We start from the raw sequence: 19316 nt of genomic DNA on the forward strand, positions 1-19316 counted from the left end.
CTGTTGAGGGGGATGGGACAGGAGAGACAGAGAGAGAGAGAGAGAGAGAGAGAGAGGGGGGAGGTTTTTTTTTTCAAAGGCTACAGGTTCACTTTGGAGATCAAAAGTGCAAGTGCACGCTAAAAACCAGTAGGTGGCAGCATTGCACTACTATTGAATTAAAGAATGTGGTGAGCTTGTCGTGCTTGTTCTTCATCTCATCCCCTAACATATTTAAATTCTGTAGCCCCTCAGAATATAATCACACCAATCATTGGGACCCCCCACCACGTTTGATATATTCCAGTGTGAATGTTTTCCAGTGTGAACACCTGTAACAGCATAACAATGTCAGACAGACGTCTGGACAGAACGACCTGTCGGTGCTCAGAGTTTGGTAAGAAAAAAAAAGGCTACAAGTCAAAGGACGAGGACATGTGTGGGAAATTATCTTCTGTGCTTCTAACAAAAAACTTCACTTAACTTCACTTAACAGGCTATATGCCTGTTAAGTGAATTTCAATACCTTTTTAAGACTTTTTTAAGACCTTCTCAAAATATCTTAAGATCTTATCGCTACTTCAATCAACACATATTTAACTTACAAAACATCATTTGCAGTTAAATCTATAGAACACAATTATATAAAAGGAACTCATAGGTTGCAATATATACAAAAAGCCTCCCGGGTGTTCTCAGTAACAGGCTTCAGCCATAGCTGAAATTCAGGGATTTCCAACCAGTCCGCTAACTTATATTTTCCCATGTCTGGCGATTTCGGAGTTTATTTTGTTGGATTATTTCACGCCAGGAGGAGAGAAGATGCTTAACGTCACGTGTACGGCCCCCGAACCGATCTAGCAGGGCGAGCATGCCTGCACAAACGCGGGGAGGAAAATAAATACATTCATGCAAACTCTATGGACAACATTTAATACCTCATGAAATCACGATTAAGACTTTTTAATACTTTTTAAGACCCCGCAGACACCCTGTTTAAATACCAGGGCTTTGTTTTAATACTTCTCATTAGTTAATAGTTAATGTACCAATAAGACTCTTTCCAGACTGAGTATAAGTATGTGTACTTGTATATCGAACAAGGATTGAGAGTTTAATTACAAAACTGAACCTGCTGCACCTTCACGGTCTACTGAAGGAGCTCATATTCACATACAAACACACAGGGTCACAGTGGGAGCGTTGTGTGGACCTACAGGTGCAGTTGTCCTCGTCGCTGTGGTCGGTACAGTCCAAGAAGCCGTCGCACCTCTCGCCGTCCAGCACGCAGGCTTCACCATCAGAACAGCGGAACCCGTTGGCACAAGACAGAGGACCACGTGTGGCTGAACAGCCATGGAGGTGGGGGGAGGCGTGGGGGGAGGCATGGAGGGGACAACGGCAGTTTTATACAGTTGTTATTGATTCATGTGCATCACAGATATTTACACTCATCTGTTTTGAGTGGTTGAACAGAGATCTCACTCATCTAAATCACAAGAAGAGACAAATGTAATGTGATTACACTAACATCACACAGACAAAGAGCTCATGTCTGTAGTGGACACAGACATTTGACCTTCACAGTGCTGGAGGAAAAGTAAATTAAACCTTGGATTTATTAAGAGTAGACAGAGCTGATTGGCAGAGAACAGGCGGCTCCTCGTGGAGACAAAGATCTGACCTTAACAACATTTAGGAGGAATCTGTCTGAGTCTCTGTTGAGCTTTTTCCTTTGTTCTAAGTTTGAAGTTTTCTGATGTGCAGCTGCAGACTCTCTACACTCGACTTCACCAGTCCCTGAAAGACGTCTCCATGTCGTCGTGCTTCTCGTTTCCAAATTATTTCAATCTTAATTTCATGAGGCTACGAACATTTTCTCAGTGTCACTGTGGCTGTTTGCAGACAACACTCTCGCTTTGTATTTTTACCACACTCATCAATCATGTTCAGCCTCTGGACACTCACTTTCTGAGGAGAGCAGCCTCAGAATGACATCATTGCTATTTATAGAAAGCACGCCTGACTGTGAGCTAACCGTGTGACTGTAAACCGTTTCAGATTTACACATCAACAGTTCTTAGCTGTAGGTTCTTCGCATGGTTGACATCAGCAGATGAAGAAAAGCTTCCCCTCAGAGTCGATAATGCACTTAAAGTAAAGGCAAAGGCAGATTTAAGCATTTAAGAACTGGTTCTTCACTCCATACGCAGTATAACACACCTGAACTATAATTCTTAATGTGTGTAATTTATTTCTTTAATATGAGTTTTTTTGGACGAAAAAGCTGAAGGCTGATCTTAAATTATTCACAGATTTTAGGATAAAGGACAGACTGACATTCATTGTGAATGTGTGGTGGATTTATGGTCGTGTGAATCAATCCGTAACATTTTTCACAGTAAAATATGATTTTCAAATTTCATTGTCTGGCATCTTTGTGTCTGTGGTGGAATCACGGGGGAGACTCACGACACTGTGCTTCATCAGAGCCGTCCTCGCAGTGGAGCTGCCCGTCGCAGCGCTGCCAGTCAGGGATGCAGTGGGGGGGTCGACGACACAGGAACTGACCGCGGCTGCAGCGTCCAGGGGCAGGAGGGGCCAGTGTGGGCACTGGGGCCAAAGTCACAGTTCCATTCACCACTGTCACAGAAATACACATACAGCAAGTGTGTTTTACTTCATCTGTTGAATTACAAAACATTTTAATATTCCTGCTTGTAGGATTAGGGTTTGTGGGAGTGGGAGGAAGATGCTGGTGTTCATTATGTAAAATAAAAGCTATGACTATTAAGTTGTCGGATCCTTTTCAGCAGAGACGTTTTACCTGTGGGACATCCGAGCTCATCGCTGCCATCAGGACAGTCAGTGTAGCCGTCACACACCCAGGTATTGATGATACAGGCTCCAGAGCCACAGTGGAAGCGGTTGGGGGCACAGGTGGAAGGACCAGGGGCCACAGTGTGAGGAGTAACGCCACCTGGAGGCGGGAGATTCAAGTTAAACGAGCAGTGAGATAGAGAGAAGCTGTATCCATACACCTGAAAACATACAGCACTCATGTGAAGTGAGCAGACGGATGTTAGGGTGAATCTTCAGTTTTTATTAGACCAATGACAAACTAAAAACTACAAATAAATATGAAAAACTCATGAGAACCAAACAGGCAGTGAAAGCAGGCAACTGTGGCATCATTTTAAAGCCCTCACACTAAGGTTTTGCTGCGCGTGCATACACACACATTGATACAATGCATCTATATGCAGCAGTTCTTCTTTCTTCTGCACATCATTTACACACTGTCAGCACAGCTGCCAGGAGCACTTTGAGGTTCAGTGTCTTCAGTGACACAGACTGGAGGAGCCAGAGATCAAACCATTCACATTGTAGGTTAGTGGGCGACCCATACTACCTCTTAATAGCATGTTTGTAATAATAAACATCACAAATGCTAACTATCAGAGACATGAAAGGGAAAAAAACTGTCAGAGATGGTATTAGAATACTCATTTTGGCCACAAGAGTCTGACTGAGAACATCAAACATGTGAAGGCAATCCCAGCTGGCATTAAACTGGTCAAACTCTGGTACCCCTGAGCAAGGTACCCAACCTCCGATGCTCCCCGGGCGCTACTCAGTGTGGCAGCCCACTGCTCCTAATTCTAGGATGGGTCAAATGCAGAGGAATACTTTCCCCAAGGGGATTAATAAAATTAAATTCCAAATTCTAATACTAAAGAGAGTGATCAAATCTGACCTGCTGAATGAGTTCCTCAATGGGTTGTGCCCTAAACCTCCTTTCAGTAGTATTTCAATGACCTCACTGATGTATGAAAGCTGTACCTGTACACTGGGCCTCGTCAGACCAGTCCCCACAGTCGTTCTCCCCGTCACACTTCCACCATGTGGGAATACAGCGACTGTTTTTACACTCGTACTGGAAATACCTGGAGCAGCCAGGAACCTCGGTGGGAGCGGCTGCAACACACACATCCACGCGGGAGAAGTGACAAACCCGACACTGCTGCTTCAACTTTACTGCACTCATTCATTTCACAGACACATCAGCAGAACACAATAATGGTATTTATTCATTAGTGCAGCTTTTGTTCTGGGTGTAATCGGGACATTAGTGTGTGAAGTCCTCCCGTCTCACCACAGTTGGCCTCATCAGAGTAATCCCCACAGTCGTCCATGCCGTCGCACTTCCACTCCAGGCTCACGCACACTCCGTTGGCACACTGGAAGGTGTAGGCGTCACACACTTTTCCAAATTCAGACGGTGTGGCTGACGGGAAACACACAAGCACATTAGGTCACTTAAAAGGTGAACAGCGTAACATGAGGACAATGGGAACTCATACATAAATGTATGAATGGAAAACGTGAAGAAAGGGTAGCATAAATGGGAATTTTAGGTCAAAATAATTATTATCTTCTTTGTTTTTTCCTCTGATTAACACAAACAGGTTAGACCACAGGATCTGAGATGAGAGGGGGGCCCTCAACAACAATATTAGTCCACAACAACAACAACTTGGGTGAGAATCCTCTTTAATCTAATTTGATTGGCTTTGTATAAGAGATGCAACGTTTGGAAATCCCTGACCAGGCCCACTGGCACTTGTGTGTTTGGGCTCGGATTAAGGATCCCATGTTTTACCTCGGACCCACAAAGTCTGTTTTTGTTGTAGAGAAGTGAATGACATCACATGATGATCTGCTGCTGGAGAAGAAGTTCTGTGAGAGACAGAGCAGCTGTTACAGCTTGTTGCAGCGTAAACACGTTCACACCAACACGCCCTGCCCACACACACACAAATGAGCCAGTATTGAGGTGCAGTGAAGTGTGCGACCAGTCCAGCTCAGCGTTAACACATGATGTCCTCTTCTTGTTAACTGTGTCAGTGCTGAGGCCCTGCTCAAGTCTAGACTATGAGATTACACCTGGTTCACACTGGCTGTGACTTCATTTTCTGATTTATCTCAATTTCTGTTCACTTGGACCTCAGATGGGACAGAGAGAGAGAGAGAGAGACAGGGAAATCTGCACAGCTGCTAACGTACTTTTAAAAACAGGGTTCCCACACCTTAGTTGACATCAAATTCAAGGATCTTTCAAGGATTTTCCAAGAACGATTCCTTCAAATTAAAGGATTGAATGGGAGGATAACTTTTTAAGAGCAGATTCTCCCACGGCGTCCACTTTTATTGATTTGCAGCACGCTCTGCATCTGGACAAGGCATTGTCCTTGAGATCTTGGTCAAAGTCAGTCTTTGGGATTTTCTTTGGTGAGACAGAGATCTTGGAATTTGCTCTCTCTTGCTTAACATTACTCGCTCATTGTTCTGCAAATCCACAAACTTTCAAGGATTTCAAGGACCCATGGAAAATATAATGACCCATAAAAATTTATGATTTCTGTTCTTCATATATTCAGATTCAGCGTAGACACTAAAACTACAATAAGAGGTGTCGGTTTAATAACAATGTCAGGATCATTTTCAACAGATATTTGCTCTATTCTCAATTTTTTGCTGGTAACTGCGTGAAAAATAGGCGAGACACCTCTTACGTGCAGTGTGAACACTCTCCCTGCACACAAGAGGCATCCAGTGTGAACAGGGCCTCAGGAAAAAACTTTTCGTTGGTAGTTTGTGGCGTTTTCAGCCGAGACATCAGACTCAATCCACTCCCAGAGACAAACCATGGTCCATATTCCAACCGTTTCTCTTTCAAATTAATCTCAATATACCTCAGTCACTCACGTAACAGAGAACTAGGTTAATTCCTTAACCTAAAGATCACTGCTGTCTTGCTGTATTATTTTACTAGTGTAGCTTTTATCATTCTTGCATGTCAGCATTGTGTGAACTCATGTGGTTTGAATATAATGGACATTGGTTTCTAATTAAAAACTATGCACTACAGCTTGACGGAAGCTGATCTTGAGAGGACAGTGCATCCCATTGCCCCTTTTCCCCAAAACATACTGATCAGGTTTATAGCATGAAAGGAGTTTTCTATGGATCATAAAGTTCTATAACTCGGTGTCAGTGCAGGCATGCGAGTGCTTGTGCTCCTCACCACATCCAGCGTACTCGGCATCCTCATCCGATCCGTCCTCACAGTGTTTGATCCCGTCACAAACCAGAGACTGAAACAGACACTGGGCTCGGTTCTTGCACACAAACTCCATGTAGCGAGTACACAGCGGGTCTGTGGGTGAAAGATAATATAGAAATGTTAATTGACGTCATTCACAACTAAACTGCGTATTTAAATAGTACACATTAGTAAGTACGGTGCATTCTGCTAAAACAGGAGTTTGCATGGTTCAGTGTGTCTTTTTAAAATCGATGCCTTGCGTCTCTTCCTGTAACCGAGCCGTCACTCACCACAGTTGTGCTCATCAGCGCCATCTGGACACTCCTTGATACCATTGCAGTGGACAGTCGCTGGCAGGCAGGTGTCGTTGGAGCAGAGAAAACCTTTACACCGAGTTCCTTCAAAAAACACATCATGTAACATTAATAATAAAGAAAGGTTTTTACTTGATTTGATTTATGCAAGTAAGAAAATATTCAGACTTCTGGAGTTATTGAAGTAGTTTTTTTGGCCAATTATTAATCGTGAGTAATATGTTACGTTTAAATTGGAGCACTCACTGTAACTGGTCATTTTACAGGCCTGCTTTTATTAGGACTGTGCCATATTTGCAACTGTTCATTTTCTGAAAGCTTTAAGATCAATTACTTATAAAGTAGAGATACTTTCAAGATGAGTCTTCAAATGCAATTTGAAGAAAAGGACCTTATGTGTTAAAGTATGTGAGCTGCATTTTCATTTTCAATGGAAATGTGTTCATTTCTTATTATTAAGGTTAAAAAGAGTAAGAATACAAATCATTCTTTCAACATCTAAGAGAACAAATGGCTATGAGTTAGGATTATGAGGTGTGGACATAGGAAAATAGAAAGTATAACTCATGAGACATTCTTTCGTGACTTTGACAAAGTTGAAAAACTTTTACAATATGGGCAGAGAAAAAATGAAAATATAACTTGATAATAAGTTATGCTCCTTAGTTTAGGGTTATTTCTCAGGCCAGTTAAGTTTGTTGAGTTCGCAGCAAATATCTAACAACGCTATGACAGTGCAGACCCATTGACCATGACTGCCTCTCTGTATGAATGATTTAAAGACTGCATGGTGGCAGACTCAGTGAAATAATGATGTAAGTTAACTGGATATAAATGTGGTCATATAAATCGATGCCTGTATCTCAATATAAATGCAGTTACTGTGGGGAATCTTTTGATTTAATAGGATCAGATCGCACACTTTTGGCCATCAGTCCATGTCTCTCTCTCTCTTTGCTGTAATTGTTTTGTGTAATTAATTGTATTGTGTGATCAGTTCTAATTGTGTCTACTTGTATTATGTGATTAGATGTTATCTCATGCTTTGCCATACATTGCAAATGGAGCTGCTAGACTCAAGAATTGCATTTCTTCAGACTAACCTTTTTATTTTTTATTTTCCTTAGCTAACACGTTCATATAATAATTACAAACATATTATGTTCAAAGGATGTAATTGTATGAATATTCATGACCTTGATGTTATTTTAGCAAAACTTTTATTACACAACAAACACAGCCCAAACAATTATAAATCTGTGGGGTTCCTCAGGAATCTATTCTTGGCCCAGTCTTTTTCTCTCAAAAGCAGCCGTTGCATAAACGCTGTATAGTAAAAGAGTTCTAAAAATACATCTCACTGAATATTTTTTACATTTCTCTAAATACCAAATGACACATTTGACCATACGGCTTGTGTGAACTTGTGTGTGTGTGTTGCTGACTCACCACAATATCTCGGGTCTTCATCAGAATCATCCTGGCAGTCGTCATCACCGTCACACATCCAGCGCTGTGGTATACAGTGACCGGTGTGACACTGGAAGCTACTGGCCTCACATGTATGGTGGCCCACTGAGGGACAAAGACAGAAGGGTGAAAATGGGTGAAGGTGATGATAAAGATTGTCTAGAATGAGCACACGCGATATTAATCATTCACGTGACGTGTGAGTCTTTACACCAGCAAATACACAGGGTTTTCTCACGACTCGTGCTACAGCTTGAACATTCACCTGTGCAGTTGGCCTCATCTGACCAGTCTCTGCAGTCATTGTCTCCATCACACCTCCATGCCTCGCGGATGCAAACTCCCCGTGCACATGTGAACTCCCCTGGGCCACACTGGTGAGACTCTGAGAGAAGTACCAGTGATACAGTTAGGATAGAGTTCACGGGAAACTGGTTAGACGTCGGAAAAAGTTTAATAATTCTGGAGTGTGACAAAAAGTTAACTTTGCAATACAACATTTCAACAAAAAAACACAACAATTACAATTAAAACAAGATTTCTAATTGTTTGTGTGAACATTTTCTTCATTTCTTTGCTCCGTATAACAAAGAAATCATTTTGGTTTGAGGACAAAACAAGACATCTGAGAACATCATCATTTCCAGAACTGTCGAACACTGATCAACATTTTTTGACATTTTCTGATATTTTATGGACCAGACGATTACTAGATTAATTGTGAACATAATCTACAGAAATTTGCAGAAATTTAGAAATCTGTGGAGTTCCACAGGTCTCTAATCTTTTTAATCAAAAACAACAACAATTGTTTTTTCTTTAAAATGCAGTCTTTACACAAGAACTGTACAATATAAATCATTATGAATGTATATAATCAGATTTTTAACCCTGTATAAATTAGTTCACACTCAAAAAACAAAAAAGCACCCAAAAAAATGAACAAACCAGCTCAGGGAAAACTCCTGCAGTGAAGGTCCAGGGCTAACCAGCATGCCATCCATTCTGAGGATGTTTACTTTATGCAGTGAAAACTTAACATACAGTCAAATGTGTTTTTAACTGTATTATTAGTGCACAGTCTGTCAACACTACTGACGCATACATGCATTTGCTGCAGAGAGAATTAACTACAGTCACTGTGTCTTACCACAGTGCTCTTCATCGCTGTTGTCCCCACAGTCGTCTTCATGGTCACATTTGAAGGCCAAAGGGATGCAGGAACCTGAGGCCACGCAGCGGAACTGATTGGATGGGTCACATGTCGTAGTGGCTGAAAGTGGACAGGACACAAAGAAATGAAGGATGTTGTTTTTTTTCACTTTGACCAGAGTTAAGCTGGTGAATACGTACGACACTCCTGCTCGTCGCTCATGTCTCCGCAGTCATTGTCGCTATCACACTTCCAGATGCTGCTGATGCAGCGGCCATTGGAGCAGCGGTACTGGTTGGGGAGACAGCTGTGCTCTGATTGGGGGGGAAAAAAAAGGAACAGATGCAACATGACTAATTCATCAGCTCAGCATGAAGGCCTTATTTCCATCAGAGATTAGATCATACATCATCTCACAGCACATTATCACCCTGCAGCACGTGCTTTTGTCTCACCAGTTTTTACGCAGGTGTTATTTTGCAGCTGGTAACCTGTGGGACACTGGCACTGCAGCTCGCCGTTGGGCATGGTTACAGTTGGCGCACCATCTGGGCAGACACAGGTGTGTCGGTGTCCAGGCTGAGGCAGACAGAGGAGGCTGCAGGGCTGGTCAGCACAGGCGTTATGACCTGGTGGACACAGTGAGGAAAGAAATACAGCGTTCGGAGAATTCTCATGAACTGAACTGTTTTGCTTATTCTTCTATTTTCCTGCTAAATTCTGGAGTTTAGTTGCTTTGTTTTTGGATTCCTTTGTGTGGTCCTTACCGCGATTCTTCCCCTTATAGAAGATCTTGAGGTCCATGACTCCTGTTAATCTACCAACAATCAGCTCATTGTTCTGGGAACCGACTTTTGGAGCTTTGAAGATTCCCATTCTGGACCAGTCATCCCAGTACAGGTCATTCTAAAAAAGATAATTCAGTCAGTTATTAAACAAATCTGAAATCTGAACCAGATTTTTCCATGTATGGTTTTTACTGGCTCACCTTGAAGACAGCAATGGCATACGGGTGGGGCAGCCCCTCCATGAGGACGCTCCTCTGGCCCCCGGTGAAGTCAGCTCTCTCGATGCGATCGCTGTAAGCTTCCGTCCAATAGAGCCAGTGGTCATCAGCTGTGATCCCGTTGGGCCAGCGGACGCCCTCTGACACAATGCAAGACACGTTGGTTCCATCCATGTAACTCCGGTAAATTCCAGCCGCTCTGTCTCCCCAGTCAGTCCAGAACATCAGACTGTGGGAAAAAAATTACAACATGAATTTGAGTGGAATTAATCCAACTTAATCCTTAACATGGACCCTTAAAAGGTACGCTTCAGGTGTTTGAAGTGTGGTTGTATGAGGTACACACACAACTGTGATGTGTAATGAAATGAATGTCATCTTATGTGAGCATCTTGAGAATATGCTGGCCACTTCATCTCAAGTCTGAGTCACTTTCTAAACCTCTCACCTTCCAAATTCAAGAAAATCTGTGGTTTTCCTGGTCCACACTGGCAGCCATGCTCTCTTTGAGTGTGTCAAAGAGTGGGTTGTGTACACAAAGGGGATAAACACAGTGTCATCGGTTGTATGAAAGCCGACGACGTGTCATTATTTCTTACTATCACTATCCCACATAGCAATTTGTGAAGAGTTTTAAAACAAACAAATTATTAGATTTATTAAGAATAATATTCATTTAATACTTAATAAAGAGTCTACAATGCTGTGCTCCTGATTGATCAGCCCTGAATGACTCTTTCCTCACATATACAAGAGAGACTGTCTGCAGGAAGAAATAAAGATAAATAAAGAAACCTTGTTTGCCCCAATAAGAGACACCAGGCAGGAGAGGAAAGGGAGGCGGCGCAATGAGGCTGAATTGAATGAATTTGCTGAACAGACAAGGAAAGAGCGAAACATGAACACCATAGTGTAAGAACTGTTGATAGCTTAGAGCTTGTCTAATTTTGTTTACCTTTCTCCAGGAAGCAGAACCAGAGCCCGAGGATGTTCCAGGATGGATGAGTTGAGCAGAGTGTGGCGTAAGTCTCCATCAGGGTTGGAAACCTTTAAACACAGTGAATCGTTTGCATATGTTCATCATGTTCAGTGTAACAGCTGCAATAACCTTTGGACAGCTGGACAAAGAATCTAAATACAAAATACTGTTTGATTTTTATAATTGCTTCTCAATCACTTTATTTGAACAGAGCCATAATAACACAAGGAAAAAAAACATACTTACAATACAGGTTAAAGTATTTAGTATAAAGTGTGACCTACACCAGCTCTCTTAAACCTGGAGTGTAACCCTAATCAATGTCACTACACCAGGTTTATTCAAGTCATGTTTGAGCATTACATACACATGTTGTATGAGTTAAACCCATTTTTCTAATATAAAGGACCACATTTCAGGTATGACTTCCCCTTGCACAGATCTGATAGTATTTGCAACCATTGCAATGTTTATCAGTCCAGGGTTAGCTTGGGTTGAAGTCTGGATTTTCCAGTTCTTCAACACTGGATTCAAAAGTGCAGTTGTTGTCAGGGAAACACGTATTTAAAGCCAAAGCTGCTAAATGCAGGTGTATTTAGAGTGCACTGGATCAGGATCAGGGGATTCAGAATCATCATTATTTATTTATTAATCATTAATTTAGGTACATATAACAAGTCAGCAGAATCCTAATTTTAAATTTAGCCAATTTTAAATCTGACTGATCATTGTCGTTTCTCTGTGTTTCACCGTTCACAGCAGAGCCACACATTCCTACTCCTTCACCTCCTTATTTAAATCTCACTCTCATGCTTGAGGTTGTGAACATGCACAGATTACAAAAGATCCTTAATGTTGTTAACTAGGGATTATTTTAGCCTGCCAGCGCTGTGTTTAACGATCACGACTCAGATGTGCCTCAAATTGTAGCGCCTTGAATTCCTTCCTTCCTCCGGACGTCACGTGACAAGTCTGCACAGCGACGCTAACACAGCAGTGATTTACTGTACATTACACTGCCCCGAGCACGTTTCACAGCAGTGAATCACCTCGACCATGTCTGCCCCGTTACCCTGTTTCTGACTGTTTTGGCATCCCGGGGCATCACAACTATCCACCATCTTCACGTTTATGATGGAAACAGCCAGCGAAGAGAGGAGTTTTCTGACATGATTGCCTGATTTATGTTCTCTCGACTGTATACGTCTATGGGATGAACCGTGTTGTTTCCCGTCAGGGGGGCATGTCGTAAGGCGTTCTGTGTGGTTCTGTGACGCCAAAGGCCGGAGCTCTATACCACAGGCTCACTCACATGCTGGTCACATGACGGTGCTCGTAAACGTCTCTCTACAGCATGTAGAGATGGGCTTGGTGGAACATTAACCTCATATTTTCAGATTGTATTGGATTTTTTATTTTTCTGACATCCGATGCAGTGTTTGTGGTCAGTATTGGGACCAGGTGAGACAATACTTAGTATCGGGAATGAATCAGCTTGTCCCTGGTGGCTACAGCAGTTAATATGTCAAGATTGGTTGCTCCTGTAACCTACACCACTGCCTGCATTTTAATAATGCCAATCATACCTACACAAAAACACTCTTATACCTCAATCTTCCGTGCTCCGGCATCAACCCAGTACAGCAGTCGGCTGACGGGATCAAAGGTCAGGGCCTCCACATTCTGCAGGTCTTTCCTCACTACGACCTCCTGACCTGTACTGCCATTCAGACAGAGACGCTGCGGGACACAGAGAGGACACAGAGAGGACAGTCAGTGCAGGGCAGACGTGACCAATCAACCTCCATCAACACTCAAGGTCAAAGCAAAGTCCCTCAGAGGAGGCAGTCACTCACCTGTATGGTGTCCAGTGAGATGTCAGCCCAGTACAGGCAGTTCTTGTCATAATCAAAGTCCAGAGCCACAGCCTCCCTGAGGCCGACCAGTGGCAGGGCCTGGTCTGTGCCTGTGGCCAGGTCGTACCGGTGGATGGAGTTCCTCACCGCATACAGGATGAACTCATTACTCTCTGCACCGTCACAAGAGACACGAGTGAGGAGGTGAGACACTTACATGCACATTTTAACACCGTCTCCGTAATACCGTCTGTGTAGAAAGTATTGTAGTTTGTGCAGGGCACCAACAAGCTTAAAGCTGCAGTGTGTAATGTTCTTGATTCTATTACTATTATTACTATTCTTCTTCTTCTTATTATTATTATTATTATTATTAGTATTGTTGTTCTATCCAGCACCAGCGCAGGAGTGTAGTAAAAAGCATTTATTCTACACTGCCCCCACTGCACTTTTTAATACTGCACCTTGGTCCCAATTACTCACTTCACTGTGTACCATGTATGTGACTTAAATGACAATAAGTACCACTACGACAACATTTCTCAACGTCGACCACACGCGGTGCAAGCAAAGGGAAGCACTGGATGCATAATGCAATTCAGCAACGCACGACATCGCCCCATTTTAAGTAAACGAGCAGCATCTCAGTTAAAGCCTTCACATGCACACAGTGGAGTGAAGTGCTTTGGTGTAAGATCATTGAATCTAATAAAGTGCAGTTTTACCTCCGACAGGACACGGAAGCATCTCTCCATCCAGCCTGGACTCCACATCGCCTCCACCGCAGCTGTCCCCGGGTACCTTCCTGTAACTGCAGCAGGAACAGACACGTTCTCATCATTACCGAACAGATCCAAACACAACAACATTAGGGCTCACAGAAACAGTACTGACAAGAGAACAAAGGCTTGTTTGCAAAAAATTAATAAGCTCATAGAAACAGATGACTAAACGAATGTTCATATTATATTTCACTAAGCAGGTTTACAGTATATAATTGTGCTCTTGTCTTTCATTTGTTTCTGAAACACTTTTTTTCAGCTTCTTTGCTCTCCATGACAATAAACTGAATATCTTTGTTTCTTGGCAAAATAAGACATTAGAGGATATGGAAACAATCAATATTATTTAGACATTGTGTGATCGAATCAAGAAAAGAAGCAACAGATTAATCAATAATGTAAACAATCTTTCAGACCAAAGATTTAAGCTCAAGCACTTCAACTACCACCTCAGAGTTCCCTCACAACAGTTGATCGTAAAGTAAAGCAGACCTTTTACTAATAAACCCCAAAAAAGTCAAGTTTGCACATTTTTGTACTGTTAAGTCCATTAACTGCAGCTCACCCTTTGCTGCGCCGGTACGTAGTCCCGACAGGACACGGAACTGGAGGAGCGTAGAGGTCACCTGAGAACTCGGGGTCAGGAACACACACCTGCAGAGACAAGTCCTCGCTCAGCTTGAAGCCGTAGTCACTGCAGGGAGAGAGAGAGAGAGAGAGAGAGAGAGAGAGAAGAGTAGAAAAATAAGTTCAATAGTGAGTGCCCTCTGATTACTCACAACATCTGAGGTACATTTAAAAACTGCATTTTTATGTTGTTACGTTATGTTATGGGAGTTCCGAGTCAGATTATTGACCAATTCCAATTTTCCATCAACAGCCAAACTAACAAATGAGTATTTGAAAATGTGTCTTCTCTTGACCTAAAAAAAAACCCATCTTAAGACAATGATAAAAGTCACTTTCTGTACAATTTCAAAGTAAAATCCTTCTCCTGTTTCTCTTTCTTGGATCCACTGATTTGTTTTTAGCACAGCAACATCTTCACACTGAAGATTCCTCGATTTATATGACCACACAGGCACATTAAAAAGTACAACAGAGCAGATTTCACAGCAACATAAGCCATTACACACCCAGACATATTATTCATCATCTGCCGCTCTCTACAGGAGGGTCACGGAGTCGCTGACACTGGGCAAAAGAAGAGGTCACACCCTGGACAGATTGCCTGCCCATCACGGGGCAAACACACAGAACGTGCACTTATCCTCTGCCTGTTTTTTGACTGTGAGAGGAAACTGGAGTACCGGGAGGAATACCACGCACTCCTGTGGCGAACATGCACACTCCACAGAGAGAGGTCCTTGTTCGCAAACGCAAGTCTTATTGATTTAAACTGTTTTTATGCTATTTTGCTCAGATTGGCTGATAAAAGGCCTGAGACTATGGCATAAATGTGCAGAAAAGGCCACACATGCTGCATATAACCAAAGGTCGTCTGCCTGAAGACATTGATACGGATGTTACAATACACAGCTCTATAATGAAAGAGGCAATAAGGAAGCATTACAGATGTCAATTGCCATAAAAAAACAAAGCAGAGGAATGCAGCATGTGCGGTTCACTAACCATTCATAGTCCTGGCGTCTGCACGAGCAGTTGGAGACGGTGACGGGTCGGTCAAAGTCTTCTCCGTTAAAACACGTAGCGTGAGGAGCTCGTCTCTTAAACGTTATCTCTCTGCCCAGCAGACACTCGTTACCCCGCTCGTCTGACGGAGACCAGTGCTTGTAGTCGGCCTCTGAACACGGCACACCTAGGGTCAAAATATAGAAAAGATTTTTGCTAAGCTCCTTTTATGGGCCATTTGTCAGTCAGTCTTTTAAGTGATATTTGGTAGCAGAAATGGTTCATAGTGTTTAAAAAACCTCATCACATGTGTATTTATCTTCCTTTTTTACCCAATTAGAAATTTAACCATAATCTTTACACAGCAACATCTGCTATATACATCCAACATACTAGTAGCACCATATTATACTGTTATTGATACAAAACTGTCCCTATTTCAACAGAATTAGCTCAATTAAAAGTTGATAGGTCTCAGAAAATGTTATTTAAGCTACAATTTTAAGGTTTTACACATAAATCTCGGAGTAAAGTCACCTTTTTATTCAAACTGGCCATCATATAACTGCACGGAACATTCAATAAAATGGCAGGTGAGATAACCGTCATCTGTTTAACTCAGAACACGGTGCTGTCGACACCATGGGATTCAAGACACAATATAATGTGCCAGTGGTTCTCATTTAATATCATGGTTTCAAAGGTTAAAGCAATAAGAAGTCACACATTTTAGAGTTCATTTCAAAGCTCACAAATCAGATTGTGAATGTTGATTGGGGGGGTGGGGGGTGGGGGGGGGTGTCAACCTCCTCATTTTCAGACCTACCCAGGACGTCGGAGGTGTTGACCTGAAGGATGAGCCAGCTGTGTCTCTGGTTTGCGTAGGAACCGAAGATTGTGAATATGGTGCTCTTCTCGCCGGGCTCCGTCAGCAGCTGGTAAACGTACACCTCCTTGTCAGAGAACTGAAAGTCGGCCCAAGTCTCACCTTCGTTGGTGCTGAACCTGACGAGAACATGGCTGATATTTCACTCATCCTTCAGAGTCTGAGCCTTTTTAGAAGCATTTAACACAAACCTACTGTATGTAAACAGCCTGCAGTGCTACTTTTAACATAAAGATACTGTATTACTCTTCAGTGTAATGAAGGTTTGTTTGTTTGTTTTTCTACTACAACAACAAGCTGCTAACAATCTGCTTATGCTTATTTTATGAGTCCACTGGGGCAGGGGCACTTTAATGTTACTCACTCTCCAGATTCCCTCAAGCTGTTTGGGGATTTCATTTGGAAATATTCCAGGTGTGACAAGCCTCTCTAGGACGGAACTGTTTCGCTACAACAAACTGAACGACAGACTTTGCCTCTGAGCTTTTCCTCCGACGTGGAAAGTATCGAAATAGCCTTTTTGGACTTACTTAAGATGTGTAGTGGCGCCTCCTTGTGCGATAGCCATCAGAATTCCACCGTGGTCGCCCCATGTGTAGAAATGAGGGCCTGCCAGAGCCTAGATTACAGGACACATGGGCAATTAACTATTATCGGAACGTATCGTGCAGAAAACTGTTTATCTGTGAACAAATTGTATCTTCGAATTTAAATAACCAACTTATCTGCAAGAGAAAATCTTCTTTCAATTAACTGTTAATTCCAAAGTTCCTGAATGTGATCCAATCACAAAAGAGGAAAAAGGGTGCTATCCCACTCCCCGGTGTTTCATTATGATTTAAGTGTCACAAGTATGAATCGTATGAGGGAAACAATAAGACTGGTCATAATAATTATAATAATAAATAACTATATAATGTGATGAATAAATATTTATAAATGAGAAGAGTCTGGGGTCAAACTCTACATATTCATTTAAAACTAATTATTTGATTCTATCAAAGCAGCATTAGTTGGTATTTTTCGTCAACTCAATGCATGCTAATGCTGTTGTGTTACTACTGGACGAGTCAAGAGAAGACTGATGGTTAACATGTGCACCGCATCAACATTTGAAACTGAAAATATATCAAATGCTTGAGTTTGCTGCTTGTTCTGTCGTCCCACGGTGGATTAATTATTCAGCTAATGCAGCATTAAGGCCCATTCATAATGTCCATGTTCACCAAAGTAGATGTTCTCATTCAAACGTGCCCACTGGGGTCCACACTGGCCCCGAAGTGGACATCGGTACACGGCGACCACATCAAATCACACGCTCATTTAGTATGAAAGGAACCCTGCGTGTGCAACTCTGAGAAGGCAGGACACACATTAAATATGGAGAGACTTACAAGACATTGATGAAAAGTGAAATGCATGTCACTAAATTCACAGCAACTGGACTGACATCCAGGATCTGAAGTCCAGTTGCTGTGAATTCCCTTCATGAAAAGTCAGTATTAGTACTGGCTGTCCATCATCAACATTACCAATTATCTTAAACTATATAATACGTGAATTAAAAAGTATTAAAAGCAAATTATTCAATGAGAATAAAGGAATTAAGGGGAAAGATGGATCAAATCTCATTGTCTTTATTTGCCGACAGTGTTTTCTAGTGTCTCATGTTGTACTGACCTCTCTCCACCGGGCTCCAGCACTGCTGGATACGTACACATTAGGTTTGCTGGCCAAGTTCTTGCCCACAGATCCTGCAGCCAGAGGACAAAAAAGGCATTTTACACACCGACTTTAGCGGGGCTTCCCCCTGATATTACACACTCAGTGTGGCTACTGCTGTTGTCACTTTCACAAATGGAAAATGTGTAACCAAAGAACTCAAACCATTGCATTCTGGGTTAGGGCTTTGTGTGTGTTTCGCCATTGCAGACGCTGACAAATACTTTCCTCTGCTGAAAAAAGCCATATGAAAAGTGATACTTTTTTTAACTACTCAGAGCCACGATCGTGCCTCTGTGGTGCTGAAATTTAGTGCTGGCCAAAAATGAATAGTCTTTTCTTCTGTCAAATATTCAAATTCATTATGCAAAGCACCATCTGTATCAGCTTGAGTCGAGATGAGTTGTTGTGGGCATATGAAACTAAATCTGGACTCTTAGGTCCACGGTCTTTAAAGGTGTGCTTGGAGAACCCACTGCCAGAGGTAAAGGAATCACTGCTGGAGGGTTGAACTGATTTTTACTCACTATCAGCACATTATGAATGTATTTCATCATCTTAAATCAACAAAATATGGATGTGGAACTACTTTAGGTTAAGGTAAGATCATATGGTGTAATCCACTGTTTAGTTTAAATTCACTTCAAGTTACTGCAGGCAAGTACTCGTATTCTGACAGCGATCACGTAAAGTATTCTCAGTCATTATAGAAATTGTAAATATAGAAGACACTTTGCAAAATATCCACAAAGAGGTGGTCCTCTCTGCTTGTGAGAATATAAAGCCCCTTTTCCACTATGGTCCCAGCTCGCCACGGCACGGCACGGGTTGGTTTTCCACTACAAAAATAGTACAGCCGCAGAGTTTGTGATGCTGCTCGACTTCTCTCTTAAATATTGAGATTTTAGATATTTCCCTGGTAAATGTTGGAGATTAAGCCAAGTTTTTAGGATTGTTAAGTCTTTTTAACTGATCTACAGTCTGGCATTGTTTGGCTTAATTCTTGTGTCAGACGTTTCTTCCTGTGACGGCACTCAGTGGCCGGCAGTCTGAGCATGTACAACAAAAAGTACCTGGTACCAGGTACTATGCTCGTGAAAACGCAATCTAACCGTGCCGTGCCGAGGCGAGTCGAGCCGGTGGAAACAGGCCAGAACAAAAATTCAAGTCCCCACCAGGTCGAAAGGGCTGGGGTTCCTCTGAGCAAGGTACCCAACCCCCATTGCTCCCTGGGCGCTACTCAGTGTGGCAGCCCACTGCTCCTAATTCTAGGATGGGTCAAATGCAGAGAAATAATTTCCCTAAGGGGATTAATAAAGAATATATACATATATATATATATATATATATATACATATATATATATATATATATATATACATATATATATATATATATATATATACATATATATATATATATATATAT

The 19316-nt window shown here is 42.1% G+C and overlaps 1 protein-coding gene across 1 annotated transcript in view; it reads right to left on the reverse strand.

Moving 5' to 3' along the window:
• The window catches only part of sorl1 (sortilin-related receptor, L(DLR class) A repeats containing), an 80585-nt gene that overhangs the window by 11794 nt on the left and 49475 nt on the right, over nucleotides 1-19316 (reverse strand). The window contains exons 11-33 of the mRNA XM_044032263.1: nucleotides 17847-17920; nucleotides 16697-16785; nucleotides 16107-16285; nucleotides 15281-15467; nucleotides 14214-14342; nucleotides 13592-13677; nucleotides 12867-13039; nucleotides 12619-12750; nucleotides 10987-11078; nucleotides 10014-10260; nucleotides 9793-9931; nucleotides 9481-9654; nucleotides 9226-9339; nucleotides 9023-9145; nucleotides 8138-8257; nucleotides 7852-7977; nucleotides 6379-6486; nucleotides 6068-6199; nucleotides 4136-4267; nucleotides 3823-3957; nucleotides 2807-2959; nucleotides 2452-2622; nucleotides 1197-1325 (exon numbers count right to left, since the gene is read on the reverse strand). Of these exons, the coding sequence (XP_043888198.1) occupies nucleotides 1197-1325; nucleotides 2452-2622; nucleotides 2807-2959; nucleotides 3823-3957; nucleotides 4136-4267; nucleotides 6068-6199; nucleotides 6379-6486; nucleotides 7852-7977; nucleotides 8138-8257; nucleotides 9023-9145; nucleotides 9226-9339; nucleotides 9481-9654; nucleotides 9793-9931; nucleotides 10014-10260; nucleotides 10987-11078; nucleotides 12619-12750; nucleotides 12867-13039; nucleotides 13592-13677; nucleotides 14214-14342; nucleotides 15281-15467; nucleotides 16107-16285; nucleotides 16697-16785; nucleotides 17847-17920 (3144 nt within the window). The remainder of the gene's footprint in view (nucleotides 1-1196; nucleotides 1326-2451; nucleotides 2623-2806; nucleotides 2960-3822; nucleotides 3958-4135; nucleotides 4268-6067; nucleotides 6200-6378; nucleotides 6487-7851; nucleotides 7978-8137; nucleotides 8258-9022; nucleotides 9146-9225; nucleotides 9340-9480; nucleotides 9655-9792; nucleotides 9932-10013; nucleotides 10261-10986; nucleotides 11079-12618; nucleotides 12751-12866; nucleotides 13040-13591; nucleotides 13678-14213; nucleotides 14343-15280; nucleotides 15468-16106; nucleotides 16286-16696; nucleotides 16786-17846; nucleotides 17921-19316) is intronic.

Source organism: Solea senegalensis, linkage group LG8 (assembly GCF_019176455.1).
Source record: "Solea senegalensis isolate Sse05_10M linkage group LG8, IFAPA_SoseM_1, whole genome shotgun sequence".
NCBI classification, from domain to species: domain Eukaryota; kingdom Metazoa; phylum Chordata; class Actinopteri; order Pleuronectiformes; family Soleidae; genus Solea; species Solea senegalensis.